Source organism: Eumetopias jubatus, unplaced genomic scaffold, assembly GCF_037043125.1.
Source record: "Eumetopias jubatus isolate StellerSeaLion01/CBP00866 unplaced genomic scaffold, mEumJub1_p1.0 scaffold_6, whole genome shotgun sequence".
Classification (NCBI taxonomy): domain Eukaryota; kingdom Metazoa; phylum Chordata; class Mammalia; order Carnivora; family Otariidae; genus Eumetopias; species Eumetopias jubatus.
The window spans coordinates 127,739,615-127,754,204 of NW_028274812.1; the positions used below are offsets into that span (position 1 = coordinate 127,739,615).

General features: G+C 46.0%; 1 protein-coding gene across 1 annotated transcript in view; it reads right to left on the reverse strand.

The window, feature by feature from the left end:
* Positions 1 to 14,590, reverse strand: part of F13A1 (coagulation factor XIII A chain) — a 165,943-nt gene that overhangs the window by 22,486 nt on the left and 128,867 nt on the right. Inside the window, exons 11-13 of the mRNA XM_028122918.2 lie at positions 13,547 to 13,700; positions 5,789 to 6,076; positions 375 to 535 (exon numbers count right to left, since the gene is read on the reverse strand). Of these exons, the coding sequence (XP_027978719.1) occupies positions 375 to 535; positions 5,789 to 6,076; positions 13,547 to 13,700 (603 nt within the window). The remainder of the gene's footprint in view (positions 1 to 374; positions 536 to 5,788; positions 6,077 to 13,546; positions 13,701 to 14,590) is intronic.

A 14,590-nucleotide genomic window follows, 5' to 3' on the forward strand; every position in this document is an offset into this window, starting at 1 on the left:
ATGTCCCAAATGCAGGTGGGAGATGATCCCAGTGGTTTCCATTTCATGCCAGGCCTGACCCACTTTACTCTGGAGACACTGAAATTCGATCTGTATCCATTACACATCTTTATCTTCCTCCACAAGTATGTTTATACCCACAGGTTATATTTATATCTGCAGCCACATCTATATATTTAAATCTGGAGATGAGAGAAAAGTGTTATATGTGCGTGTGTCTATATATAGTGCAGTTTACTTCTTTCAAAGAACAGGAGAATCTTAGCTGCCCCCGTACTTTTTTTTTGTTGAGCAAGACACACACACACTAAGTATGCCTGGGTGCCTAGTCAACAACCTTGCCTTTCTCCCTTGTCTGAGATGGTAAAACTGACCTTGATGATGAGCTGGGGGATGGTCAGCACAGTGGACTTCTGCTTGGCCAGAACATCCTTGGTCTCGTTGACACGCGCTGTGACAAAGAAGTGCAGGTACGCTTGTTCCAGCAGCTGGCCCATGTACTCACCCGCTTGGATCAGCACCTCTTCTTTCTTGACTGGCAGGAGGAAAAACAAACATACAGAACATCAGGACCTGAGTTAGACCTGCTTGACTTTGCCCACGTGCCCCATCCCCTTCCTCATCAGGATTCAAGGAAGCAAAAGGACCTCAACATCCACCAGAAGCACAGCCAAGGTGAAGGACAAAGACTTAATCAAGGACAAAGTCTCGTGCTTCTTGGATAAAACAAGCATGTGCTAGAAATTTAATATTCAGGAAAGCCTTACTAGAGAAAGTGTGTCATTTTTTCCCAAGCAGTGCTTTTCCTGTTGTAAAAATGCAAAACCATGACAGGGATGTTGAAGATCAAGGACCAAGGGGTTTTAACTGTGGCTGTTTTGAGTTGACCATGGACAATCCCAAGATGACAGAAACCCAAGGTCACCAGTCCACGTACCACCCCCTTGTGCAACAAGAAACATCTCTCTCAGGCCATAGGCCACCCTTGAGCAAAACTGTCAACTACCTAAACTTTTTCCTTATAGCACTTCACATTTTCTTTCCAGCTTTTTCTGTACCAATCTTACATGATTTTTCAATATAAGGGAAAGAAGCCTTTGAAACCAGTTTTTACCCTAGGCATTCAGCTCTCTCCCACCCCATTCCTATTTGCAGTGTAAAGGACCTCTGTGCCGAACGCCTGTTTCCTCAAGTCACTGACGTTAGCTTTTAGGTGTTGAGGATAGGCCAGTGAGACTGGCATTTGGAGGCTGGGGAGTGGTCCAGGCTCCCCTCCATTCACCATCTGGGCTGAGGGCGGGAATGCTATGTTGTGGCTCTGAATATAATAGTGAGGTCCTGTTTGGCTGCACTGCCCGCTTTCTCTATCACTTTCATTTCCCACTGCTCAGGATTCAAGAGAGCAAAGAGGCTGAGCCCGGGCCATGGTGTACCACCTGCTGCACCTGCTCAGAGCCAGGTGCTAGTGCTGCATTGACAGCTGGCCTAGTGGGGAAATGGGTGGCAACGCCTCCATCCCCATGCCCAGAACACAGGCTCTGCAAATGGTCACCAAATGGAACATCTCCACCACTGCTTCCTTGCCCAATGTCTGCCTTTTGCCAAAGATTCCTCCTCCCTGTGGAAGTTATTGAAAGGAATGATTCCCAGGGTCCGTTGCTTTACGTGCAGGTGCAGGGGATAGTCAGTCCCCAGTGAACAGCAGTCCTGAAACGAGGACGGGATACTGTGTAGGGCGAGCCAGGGCACAGGGAAGGCTCCCTGACTTGTCGGCCCACAGGCGAGGATACATCAGGACATGCTCATCACCCTCACAGATGAATAGGTGCTGTGACCTCCCCTAAGCGTCTGAACTGAGGAGTTCTTAGTCCTGGCGGGGACATTAAAAACCCGCCCTGTTGAATTAAGACCAATTAAATCACAGACCAATTAAATCAGAGTTTTGGAGGCTGGGGCCCAGGCATTATTTTACAGGTTTCGCGGCTGATTTTAATGTGCATCTGGGGTTTGCGGGGGGCGGGGGGCGGGGATACTGCTCCAACAACCAGGACGATCCCCACAGGATCAGCTCTGTAGAAGCCTTTGTTCATGTGGAAGGTATGGCCCTTCCAGTCCAGGTGCTTGCTGCTCGGAGTGTAGCCAGCAGACCATCACCTGTGAGCTCATAAGAGACGCAGGTTCTCTGGCCCACCCACCCCTAACCCCACCCCAACTCACTGAATTATGATCTGCTTTTGAATAAGATGCCCACATGATGCATATTCAACTTTGAGAAGCTCCCAGAGTTAGGAGGACCTTGGCTTGAACTTGGCCCTCGAATTCTGCTTTTTTAATGACCCTTTCATATTGCCTTCTTTGGGCCTGAGCCTGGACCCTATTTCTTCCATGACTCCCCTAGAAATAATTGTCCGGACACATAAGACTCCATCCCTTGACTGGATACAACCTCAGATGAGCACAGGGGGGATGTTTTTCACGGCCCCATCTCTGGATGGATGGAGTGGCAAATGGTATGCCTTGAGGAACATATGTTTTGTCTCTAGCTGCCTCCAGCAATACTAAAAAACCAGACTTCCTCTGGTTGTTACTGGGGGGTGGGGGGGGGCTCTGTTTGACCACTGGATTCCTTGAGGTTGGTGAGATATCTCTGACTTCTTTCTACCAATCTTAACGGAGACTTTTGCTACCTTTATAATGTTGGCACCAGGACATTATTCTCTGGGGTAGAACATTCTCTAAATCATAGCCCTAAGGAAACTGGGCTGTGCTTCCAAGCCCAAGAGAACAGTGCTCCTGAAATAGTATGTTATGTAAGTGCTGTGTTTTGCCACTGCACAAGAAATTGTTCTAGATAAAGTTATTAAACGTGGCAAGAGAAAGAAGAATAGGTTTTCATTCTATGAGTGGTGGAACTGGGCTCCTGCCAATATCATTTACTGTGTCTGGGGAAAGCCGAGGGAGACACAGATAGGAGCTGCCTCATCTCTTTTTCCAAAAAGCAAAGAAAACTAAATATAGTCAAGTGGAAATGATAACACCTTTGAAGGTACTGGAAGGTTTAAGTTATTCAAATCTTCCAAGCTGATTCTAGCCCACACATTCTCTTTAATCATCAATCTGGAAAGTATGCCTCCCATTCTACTTGGAAAACTTTCTTTGCAACCGAGCCTCCTAGGAGTGTACTCTGACCTGCTTGATCAAGGTCTAGAATCAGGTGGCTTTTTGCAACACGTTGCAGTTTATTTTATTATTATTATTTGCCATTTATTTTAGATTGCAGTTGGCAACTTATTGCATACAGTTAATTCCACCTGGTCGCTGTCCCTAGATCAGTGACTGAGAAGGTTAATGTATCATGCCATTCCAGCCTTATCAACTCATAGAAGCTCATTTTCTTATTGGATTAGGGAGAAAAGGGGAAGGAGATGGGATTCTTCTGAGGTGGGAAAGGATGGTATATAGTTAAACCTAAGTTAGATCAGGCCTCATTTCTGCTCAAAATCCTCTAACGGCTCCTCCAGCTCAGCTCACTGAGAATCAAAGCCAAAGTCCTTGCAAGGGCCCACAGTTCTTTATGCGGTCTACACCATCACTCTCCATTACCACCTTTGCTCCCAACTCTGGTTTCCTTGCTACTCATTGAACACATCAAACATGCTCTGGCCTCAGGGCCTTTGCATTTACAATTTCTTCTGGCTGCAAAGCTTGCTCCTTTCCTTCTGTCAGGTTTCTGTTAAATGTCAACCCCTTAGAGAGGTTTTCCCTGATCATCCCACCCCACCAACATTCCCTCCTTCCCTTACCCTGCTTTATATTTTCTCATTATGTGTATAACTATACTATAACTATACTGTATGTGTATATTATGTTTATTGTCCAGCCCCCACCTCTTAAGACCACAAACCCCATGAGGGTTGGCCCTTCTGTTGTGTTCATTGCTGTGTCTCCAGCACAAAACAGCATCTAGACATTAAGCACGAAATAAAGGTTTGGGGAATGAATCTACAACCCTGTGGTGTGGATGGTATTGTTCCCATGCACGGAAGAGCTCAGATTACTTAAGTAACTTGCCTAGGGACACACAGCCGGTAGGTGACATAGTCACACCTAAAATCCCCATTTGTCTAATTCCAAGACTCAGTTTCTCTAACCTCCACTGTGTCTGCCTGTTGTCTTGAGTCCTTTATACTGACTAGTCTTGTCTTTAAGAATTACCTTTCCTACCTCGAGGGATAGGAAAATTGTTAGATCTCTCAGTTTCCAAAAAATATATACCATGGTGATTTCCTAATCGTTAGTCACATTACCATAGCTCCGGAAATTTGTTCCCCTAAGGTTGGGTAGATTTCTTGGAATTAAGATTTTTAGGAATGTTCCCCATTTTTCTGGGAATATCTTTCTATAGCCTCACAAAGGTACTCACTGGGGCTTGGGATAGCCACTGAATCCAGAAAGCTTGAAAACAACTGGGATGTGTGGGTTGGTCATCCCCAGGGGCATATTAGTCTTGCTTGCCTTCATGTTGTAAAACTTATTATTTGTACACCTTTAAAGTTTTTTTTTTTTTTTTCTTTGCCACATGTCAGGTCAATAGAAATCCAGTGCCCTGAAAGGTTCAGGTCCTTTCCAACCTGCTTTAACTCAACATGCTTGGCCTGGAGACCAGTTTCTCCCGGGTAACTCATTTTACCAGTTATGTGACTAACCTTTGTGCCCCCTAAATACTAGTACCCCAAGAAATGAGATTGGTCAAAACTGCAATTCCCAATGTAAGCTGAAGATCGTCGAGCCCAAGCTTGCTTAAAGTATTCTGAATTTTTATAGTGAAGGGCATGTATTCGAGGGAGGCTGGGCAGGATCAAGGACGAGAAAGAGACCCCATGAGAGGTGGCAGAGAGAACAAAGCCCTTCAGCAGCTCCTGGACAGCACATCCCGAGGCTCTAGTCTCCTCTCCCAAGGGTGGACTCTCCCCCGTCCCAATATATCAGCAGATGAGTTTTCAGAAATGGCCCATATGCAGAGCTTAGATCTTTTACTTTCTAAATGGTAAAGCAAAACACATCATTCCTGCTGGGGCAGTCCCCCAAAATGGTACCTGACTTGGGGAGAGAGATACAGGGCAGGGGGGTGCTGCTTTCTGGTACAGGTGCTTCACAAACTTTCCTGGGCACTAAAATCCCCTTGGGATCTTGTTACAATGTAGATCCTGGTTCGACAGATCTGGGGTGGGACCTGACAGTCTGCATGTCTAACCAGCTCCCAGGGGATGCTGATGTTTCAGGTCCTCGGCCCCCACTTTGAGTAGTAAGAAGTTACATTTAATTTTCATGACTCATGGGGCTTTAGGCTTTGAAAATTTCAGTGTTCACTTCTATGCGTGAGAGGTGAAGCCGAAATCTGAGGCCCCTCTAGAAGAAGGAGGTTCTCCTATGGGGTTCCTGTTCCTGAGCTCTGTGGCAGAACTTTAACTTTGACAGGAAGTTATTATTTTTTTTAAGATTCATTTGTTTATTTGAGAGAAAGAGAGAGGGAGGGAGTAGGGGGAAGGGGCAGAGGGAAAGAGAGAGAGAGAATCCTCAAGCAGACTCCCACTGAGGACAGAGCCGGAAACGGGACTCGATCCCACAACCCTGAGATCATGAACTGAGCTGAAATCAAGAGTTGGACACTTAACCAACCGAGCCAGCCAGGTGCCCCGACAGGAAGTTATTAATGAGTGACAGCACCAAGCCAGACAGGGAGGCAGAGAACAAGTCCCGGGGAGAAGAGCCCCCCTTGTTAGCTTACAAGACATGGGCTCCAGCTCCACTTCGAATGTCTCCTTCTTGAATTCTGTCTTGGAGACCCCCGTGTAGAAGACGATATTGCCCGAGAGATAGGCTGAGAGGGTGTAACGGTTGGGGCTGTTGTTCTGGAAGGTGATGGTTAGCTTGAAGTCTCTTCCCAGCACGGCATTTTCCACTCCAAAATTCATGACCACGTCAGACCTGGATTTAAGGAGGCCATCTGTGTTGAGGGGCTTTTTAGCCCCATACATCAGGGCAGTTTCCAGGGCCAGCCTCTCTTCTTCTTGGCCTAGGAGAGATGCAGAGATCATGACAGGGGAAAAGAAATGCAATCCATCAAAGAGAAATTAATAACCACGCTGCGCTCTGGGCACTGTGTGCTATACTGATCCGGTTGCCTCTGTAAGCCACACAACTGCCCTTCGAGACAGGTGTCATCATTATTCCGGTGTTACCAATTCTGCAAAATCAGGTTTCTGGAGAGCTATGACCTGCCCAGGCTGCCAAGTTAGTTGGCATCGCTGGGGCTTATCTGAAAGCGGGGTGCTAAGGGGTTGCTCTCAGGGCTGTTTCTCCAGGGCTGCTACTTCGCGGTTCTGCAGGCAGGGTTGGCCCAGTTCAACTCCCCTCAAATAGTGGTGCCAGTTTGCTTCCCTCCCCTAATCCTAGCTAGAATTTGGGGGTCTCTAAGCAAAGATTTTGGCGATAGTTGCATCTTGCCATTCCACATTGTGCTATACCAGTTTTCTCCTGTTCACGGGTCTTTCTGATAAGACCTGTCTTCCTCGTCTCTCTTTCCACGTGGGCCTGTCCCACTTTCTCCTGCTTAGCTGACCCCTGGGCAGCTGCCGTCCTGCCCTCTACTCCTTCCTCTCTTGTCATCCTCCCCGCCGATCCCCCGGCAGAGTGTAGAGATCACTTTTCCCACAAATAGCGCACCGCCCCATATACTCAGACCTGGCAAGTCGTTAACAAGCCCTCCCTGCCAAAGGGCTCTAAGGCCAAGGTCCCTGGGGGAGCACTGGGTTGTCTGGGGCCTCCAGATGTTCATTGTCTTGATTCCAGCCTCTGGTAGCAGAGGTTCTGAGCTTGAGCCCCACAGCGAGGCGACTTAATTAACGTAAGACTTCCCAAACTCATCTGACGCCAACTACATTTTTTTTTGAGGGACACCTACTGGCATCTGGGGGTGCACTGAGGTTCTAATGCAGTTGGAGATGTGTGTGCTCTTTTTAGGAAAATGTCTTCTGTGGGATTTCCAGGATGGTGGTGGAGGAGATGAAGGTAGAGACAGGAGGATAAGGGGTGAGCTCTGGAAGAATCAAACAATAGCTTTGTGCAGTTGCGGAAGCAAGAAATACAGATACAAGTCAGACCTCAGAGCTTGCTCCTCCTGGTTCCGAGCTGGGCTGACGTTCCTTACAGAGCCCCGGACAAAACGCTCGGCTTGAGCGGACAGGGCTTGAGGAGGTGTGGAGAGATAGCCTCTATTCTCTTTACCCCCCGAATACCTTTGGGTACATCTTAGTGCATTATTGAAGGCACAGAGGCCAATTCTTGGACTTGTAAAAACCAGTCATGGGAATGGCTAGCAAAAAAGAACCACCTGGACATAAAAGTGTGAGCTTTTAAATTCATTAATTTCAAGATAATGCCTTCTACTTAGCAATGAAACGCAATGCAGATGAAGAAGTCAATTAACAACAACAGTTATCGCTGAGAGCGAATTCTGTGACGGGTATTGTGGTGAAGGGCATACTGGGCATTGTCTCGTTTACGCCTCAGAGAACTCCACAAGGCAGGCACTATTATTACCATCCATGTCCTTGTTTGTAAAAAAAAAAAAGGGGGGGAGGGTCACCTACATCACAGGGTTTTTAGGAGGTTTGGAGGCATGCATAAAAACTGGCAGCTACTAGTACTTTGCAAAGACCAAAAATGCCAGGAGGTGTTGCAAACAAACGTGAATGTGCGTGTGTGTTAACAATTTCTCTGATTGTCAAGATGGCAAGAATGTGCCAGGAACAAGGGGTCTAGGACAAGCACTGGCTAGAGCCCGTGTTTACAGAGCAATAGGAGGGAGACAGTATCTCCCTCTAAAGGGAAGGAGGGGCTGTGACAAGGAAAGTGCAGTAAAATATTTCTGCGGAAAGCACATGGCCAACAGCTCCTCACGAGAGCATTATTGATGATCGCTTTGGATGGGCACCAGATATGCATTTAGACAAAATGCGGGAGGGGAACACCAGCAGCAGGGACCTACCTGTCAGAGAGGTGCCATCTGGGGAAAGAGAGGCTGAGCTGGCCCAGATGAGGGGAAGGGGCAATGGAAGGCTTGTGGTGAGCCACGGGAGACGTTATATGGCATCATAGATGGATGAGCCTCTGGGTCCCCTCTGGGGATCAGCCTGTCCCGGGAGCCGGAGTCGCCAGGCAGTTGTTCCAGAAGAGGAGGCAGGAACGTCAGGGTTTCCCTAGAGCTCTGCAGAATTGCCATCTCTCTGCAGTTGTGCTTTATGCTCTGACATCTTACATAATTCAGGGCCATGAATTTAGTGCTGTGGGAGAATGATCTAAAACCAGATTATATTTTCTGAGATTCTTCTGTGGCCTCCAGGAACAAGGTCAAAAGCTTCTTTCCATTAACTTGGATGTAATGAAAGTGCCCTTTTATGTTTGTTAAGCTTCTTCTCATTGTTCAGGTGTTAGCTCAAATGTCACCTTCTCAGAGAGCAGCCCCTTCCATCACCCTGTGTAATGTGTCTCCAAGCCCAGTCCTCTCATCTCTCACTAACACATTACCTGGTTTTCTGTCCTTTGCCCAGGACTTAACACTGCATAACATTATTTTCACGACTAGAACGCATCTCCATGTTCCCAAGACCTACGACCTGGCCTGGCAGAGGCTTTGAAGGATCAAGGTTTGGAAAAGCACTTTGCTTTCATCCGGAGACAAAACTTTCATCTTTTAATAGATACTAAATAGTCCAGTTTGGGATATGTGATGTGCATTTAAATTCACCTGTGAAAGGGCCACCGGCATTACCATTCATTTGACGATTTGGCGCTACTTGAGCCACTATGATGTCCAGGCACCGTGCTAGGCTCAGATGAGAAGCACAGCCCCTCCCTCACGGGTCTCAGGGACAAGTGCAGAGGGATCGCTATACGTGTGTCCCCCACAGATGCCGGGTCAGACGTTCGCATGTGGGGCAGGGCACAGGAGGAGAGACTCAACACCACCTGGGGGCAGGGAAGCCTTCTTGGAGAGGTTTTACTCTCCGCAGTGAGAGCAAAGGCATGAAGAAAGTGGCAGTCTGGCTCTCTGGAGGACTGTCAGCCGCTCTCCCGGCTGCTGCTTGGGTTGCCTGGGGGTGTGGTCAGGAGGTGCAGTGAGGGGGCCCAGAAAGCAAATAGCAGAGGCTTGGTGAGCTTTGATTGAAACGCCCTTCGAAGCAACAGAGGAGAGCAAGGGCTTTTAAGCAGTGTCATAACAGGCTCAAATTTATATTTTAAAACATGTCACTTTGGCAGCAATGCACGGGTTAGACAAAGGGAAAGGAGGCTGTGGTGGGAAGGTGGAATTGGGAACTAACAGCAGGTAGCCAGGAGAAAATACTCATACCCTGACTAATAGGAGTACTATTGTAGTAAGAATAGAATCACTAGCAGGAGCAGAAACTAACTTTATTGGACACTTATTCTGTACCAGGCACTATGCTAAGGGCTTTCCACACCTGACACCACTGAATTCTCAGAGTGGCCATAGGATAGAGATAGAGGAGAGGAGATGAATTGGAACTATTTCTAAGGGGACATTTAGAGGGTTTGCTGTGCGATTGGTTCTCGAGTTGCTAAATTTGGGGGGACTGTGGTTCTCTTCACTGGGGTCTGGAGTGCGGGCGGGGGCGGGGGGGAAACAGATCCAGGGAAGAGAAGCAGTGAGAGAAGGCGGCATTCGGAAGGGTCGGTTTCAGGTTTCTTGGGAGACTTAGGGGAATGTGGAGCTGAACAGATAAGTTGGGCCAGAGACACCAACTGAGGGGTGATTAGTAGATATGTGATTATAATGCCAGCCATAGAGAAAGAACATAAAGTGGGTAGGAATGAAGCCTGAGGACTGGGCCTAGAATAAGTACCATTCAGAGGTGAGGGAAAAAAAGAGGAGCTTAGAGTTGCAGAGGGGATAGCAAAAAGAGTCAAGTAGGTTGGGATAGAACCAGGAGAAGTGGTGTCATAGGAACAAAGAGGGGAGAGAATGTCAAGATTCGGGGCTGAGCAGTAGCAACAGAAGGCACGGGAAGCTCAGGCAAGCTGAGATCTGCAAACATTTATTCCACATGGCAATCTGTTGGTCCTGGCAGCCTTGAGATGAGGAGCTTCAAGGGGCGCCTGGGTGGCTCAGTCGGTTAAGCATCTGCCTTCGGCTCAGGTCATGATCCTGGGGTCCTGGGATGGAGCCCCGCATCGGGCTTCTGGCTCAGCGGGGAGTCTGCTTCTCCCTCTGCTCTTCACCCTGCTTATGCTCTCTCTCAAATAATAAAACGAAATAAAATCTTCCAAAAAAAAAAAAAGGAAGAAGAAGAAAAGGAGCTTCAAGGATTTGTGGCTGGTAGCAGAACTCAGGGGATGGTACGTGAGAAAAGAAAGGAAAAGGCACGCAATGGCATGCCAAGGACAGGCAGTTCTTTCAAGATGCCTGCCATGGAGGCCAGTGGGAAGAAAGAACGGGGCATATTTGGTGGGGAATATGTTGCTGAAAAAAAAGTTGCATATTTTTTTTTTAAACACAGGTGACACTGGATCCTGCTTAAATGCGAATGGGAAGGAGCTAAATGGGGAAGGAGACATGGAAATACAAGTGGCAGAGGGAATGACTGATGGAACAAAAAGGAAATGGGATCCAGACATCATCATAAAAGAAGACAGATGGCTGCAAAAGTTTTAAGAATTCTGGTTTTCAAAATTTTATAGTTTCCTAATCTTGCATATTTGAAAAAAGGTATAAAATTAATATTAAGCTTTTGTTCATCCTCCGCATGAAAAATGATCTTTCCACAATTTAGTTAATTAAAATAGTTAATTCCTGAATCTGGTAATAATTTCTTCTCTATGTTTTTATTCATCTCCACATTTTAGTGGCCACATTCAGCATTTATGGATAGAGCAATTATATGAGAGATTATGAGAATCTGAGTGACAAATGTATGACCATGGATGCGAGCAGCCTCTCCTAGGGGCCCGTGGCGACATCAGTAATCACTGTCGGTCCCGCCAGATTTAGGCACAGTGTCTGCATCGTTCTGTAAATAGCACCCCACTCGGTCATTCCTAAAGTCAGACTTTAAAATGCAGCTGCCATTCTTGGTTAAGAGGCTAATTAACCTCCTGGGATCAAACTCCAGCCCAGAAGCCAGATGGGGTGTCTCATAACTATCTATGCTGACTTAGGGGTTCTTCTGCTTGGACCAGACCCCCATATGGTCCACCTCCCTCAGCCTTGCCTCCTTGCTAAACTCTGAAAGCCTGAACCTCCAGCTATCTTCCTCATCCAGAGTGGGCACATTTTATTTCTTTTAATCTGGTGTCCACCCCTGGTCAAGCCCTGACTCCTCTTCCATTGGACTGGCTTTTGGTCCTTCCTCTTTTGACATCTGACCCGGATGTGGCCTTCACTGCCACCTCCACGGATGACAGCTAATGACAATGGCGTTCTGCTGTGTGGTTTAGAAAAGACAGCTGGTTGTCTGGATGGCTCCCTGTAGGGTCACCACTTCTTCTCTACACTGTCTGTTCAAGACTTCTTCCACACCAGGACTTTATCCACAATCCCTGGTGGGCTGCCTTTTCCTGGAGAAGTCTCTCCTCGTGCTTCACCTGGCCAATACCTGTTTCTCATTCTGTCTCAGTGAGCCCACCACTAATGTCCTTCAGGATCCCAAGTCTGATTCGGAACTCCCTTCTCTGTGCCCTGTTCTGGGCACCTGCTGCACAGCGTGGTGAGGGCTTGCTTCCTGCTCATCTCTCCAGCTAGACAGGAAGGCAGGACTGTGCATCCCTACACAACAGTGCTGGGAATATGGTGGGTGGTTAAGATCAAGTTGTTGAATGGACGAATGAATAGATGGGTGAATGTTGCAGCTAGTTTCTTTCTCTTTTTAAAGATTTTATTTATTCATTTGTCAGAGAGAGAGAGAGAGAGAGAGCACAAACAGGGGGAGTGGCAGGCAGAGAGAGAAGCAGGCTCCCCACTGAGCAGGGAGCCCGATCCCAGGACGCTGGGATCATGACCTGAGCTGAAGGCAGACGCTTAACTGATTGAGCCACCCTGGCGTCCCTCTTTCTCTTTTCCTAGGGACTTTTATTTTTCCTTTCCCAACCTTTTTGTCCATAACTCTATAACAAGAGGGCATTACTTGTTTGTTTTATTGTACTTATGGCTTTTTTAAACTCTCATTTCAGGAAAAAGCCAAAAAGAAAAAAAAAAAACACATTTGTATCTATGTTGTGCAATGGATGATAACCAATAGAAAAAAAGAATGAACCATTTCAGAAATATAGCAAAAATTCACTAGTTCAGGTGACAAAAATCCTGAATTTCTAATACAATGTGTGAGAATTCTCAATTTAGCAAACTTTCTCTTTATAGTGCAAATTGCTTTTTAAAATAAGAGCAGAGAGACTGTCTAAGATATTTAAAACAAATTCTGTACTCCTTAGCACTTCAGGAGTACTGATGAATATTTAGGTATATGCTAATTACTTGTCATTTCTCTCCATTCACTAACATAAATGCCACTCCTAAGAACCTCTACGGGTGAATCATTTGTAAAATATACTCCACGTTCCCCATCAAGAAACGCAAGCTCCTCTACCTCCTGTCCACTACTGACCTTGGGCAGCCTTGTCTCTAACCATTGGCACTCTGAGCTTGATGTTTTTAGGACCCTAAACACACCGGCTAACTCACATCTCCAGGATGCCTTTGGTCATGTTCCCACTGCCTGGAAGCCCCTGTCTAGATTTCTTCAACTGTGGTCTGTGACTTCTCTTACCCTGCTCTGCTTTTTCTGAATCTCCTGGTTGGACTGTGTGTCTTTCTTCTTTGTTCCCCACACCCTCTGCACGATGATCCTATCACCTTTCCAGGAACAGAAACTGAATCTTGCTCACCGTGGGGATCCCCAGCACCCAACACAATTCTAGACATAGAGTAGGCACCTGGTACTGACTGAAATGGGCTTGAATTCAACAGCTCCATTTGAAACTGTCTACACAATAAACATTATTAACATTAATATTATTTTATAATTGAAATGGGCCTTTGACCTTTGTCTTGTTAATATTGTATTATCTATTTCAAGGGACTTCCATGATAATTCAATAGAACGATGTATGTGCAAATAGTTTGTAAAGTACTAAACAACCATGAATGTTTAAATTTCTATTATTAAACTAAAATTACATTAGTTATACAGTGTTTTCTATTATTGAAAGTTAAGATTCTTCCATGTTTTTGTGAGCAAGAACTATATTGTGTTAAAGAGACATGACTTTAAACCAAATTGCCTTCACCAGTGATGTGAAGGGGAATTCTGCTCAAAGCAAATAAAGAAAACTACAAGGAGAAATTGTGGGTGTGAGGTGTCTCCCTCATGAGGGCTTATGGTGTATTCTCCAGAACACATTTCATTGTGACAGCAGATAAGTATTAAACAAACTTGGGCAAAGAAATCTTCATTCAGGGGCAGTAAGTTACCTTCTTGGAATTTGTAGGTATCAGTAATATCCTTTATGCCATCTCCTCCAACTTCTTTGGTTACAATCAATTTCCCAATGTGGCTGGTATCAACGGTTTCAACCACATGAGTGCCATCTTTCTTGGCTGTAATGTAAACAAGATCACTGTTGACCTAAAAACAGGAGAAGAGAGCGTTAGCTACCATCTGAAGTCCGTGTCATCAGAGTCTCTCTCAGTGGTGTAGCCATCCTGGATCCCTAGAGTGGGCATGTTCCTTTCTTCAACAACATTGGATTCATTGGGCTGAACTTGTTTTAAAATGAATCTGAAGGATAATCTAGCTTATTTTAGTTATCAGGTGTTATAAATGAAGAGTATTTGGACTATTGATTGTTTAAACGTCAACCACTTCTTTCTCTCCCTTTTCTTGCTGGTGAATTCCACCTCCTCAGAAAGAGCCAAAACCATCACACCTGTTACTCATTTTCCCAGACTGCTTTTAATCCAGCAGTGGCTGTGTGGCCTACTTCTGGGAAGAAGAAGTCTGCTGGGTGGCTTCTGGGTAGGATTCTTCTCTGTTATAAAAGGAGAGAGTTTGCCCTTCCCTTTCTCCTTTTCAATGTTTTCACATTAAGTGAGCTGATGTTTGGAGCTTTTGTAGCTACCCTGGGACAGTGAAGAGAAACACTGCCACCAATACAAAGATGGCCAAGTAGAGAGACAAGAAGCACGTGCGGACTTAACAATGCTGTTAAATGGCTGAGTCAACCTTGGGACCGCCTACTTTAGGATTATCTACATGAGAAAAATTATAAGTAAACTCTTCATGTTTAAGTCATTTTAATTCTGTTACTTGCAGCCAAAAGCATTTTAACTGAAAAATGGTATTAGGCTATCAGGAAAAATTCAGGCAATTTTGTGGTGGTTCAGCAATGAAACCATGCTATTTGTAGTATTTGGAGACAGCATCTTGGGGCCATGCCAGCTGATCCCAAGCTCCTCTGACATTCTGCCTTATCACTCTACTTTCTAGAGACAATGTCTAAATCTGTGCCTGAGACT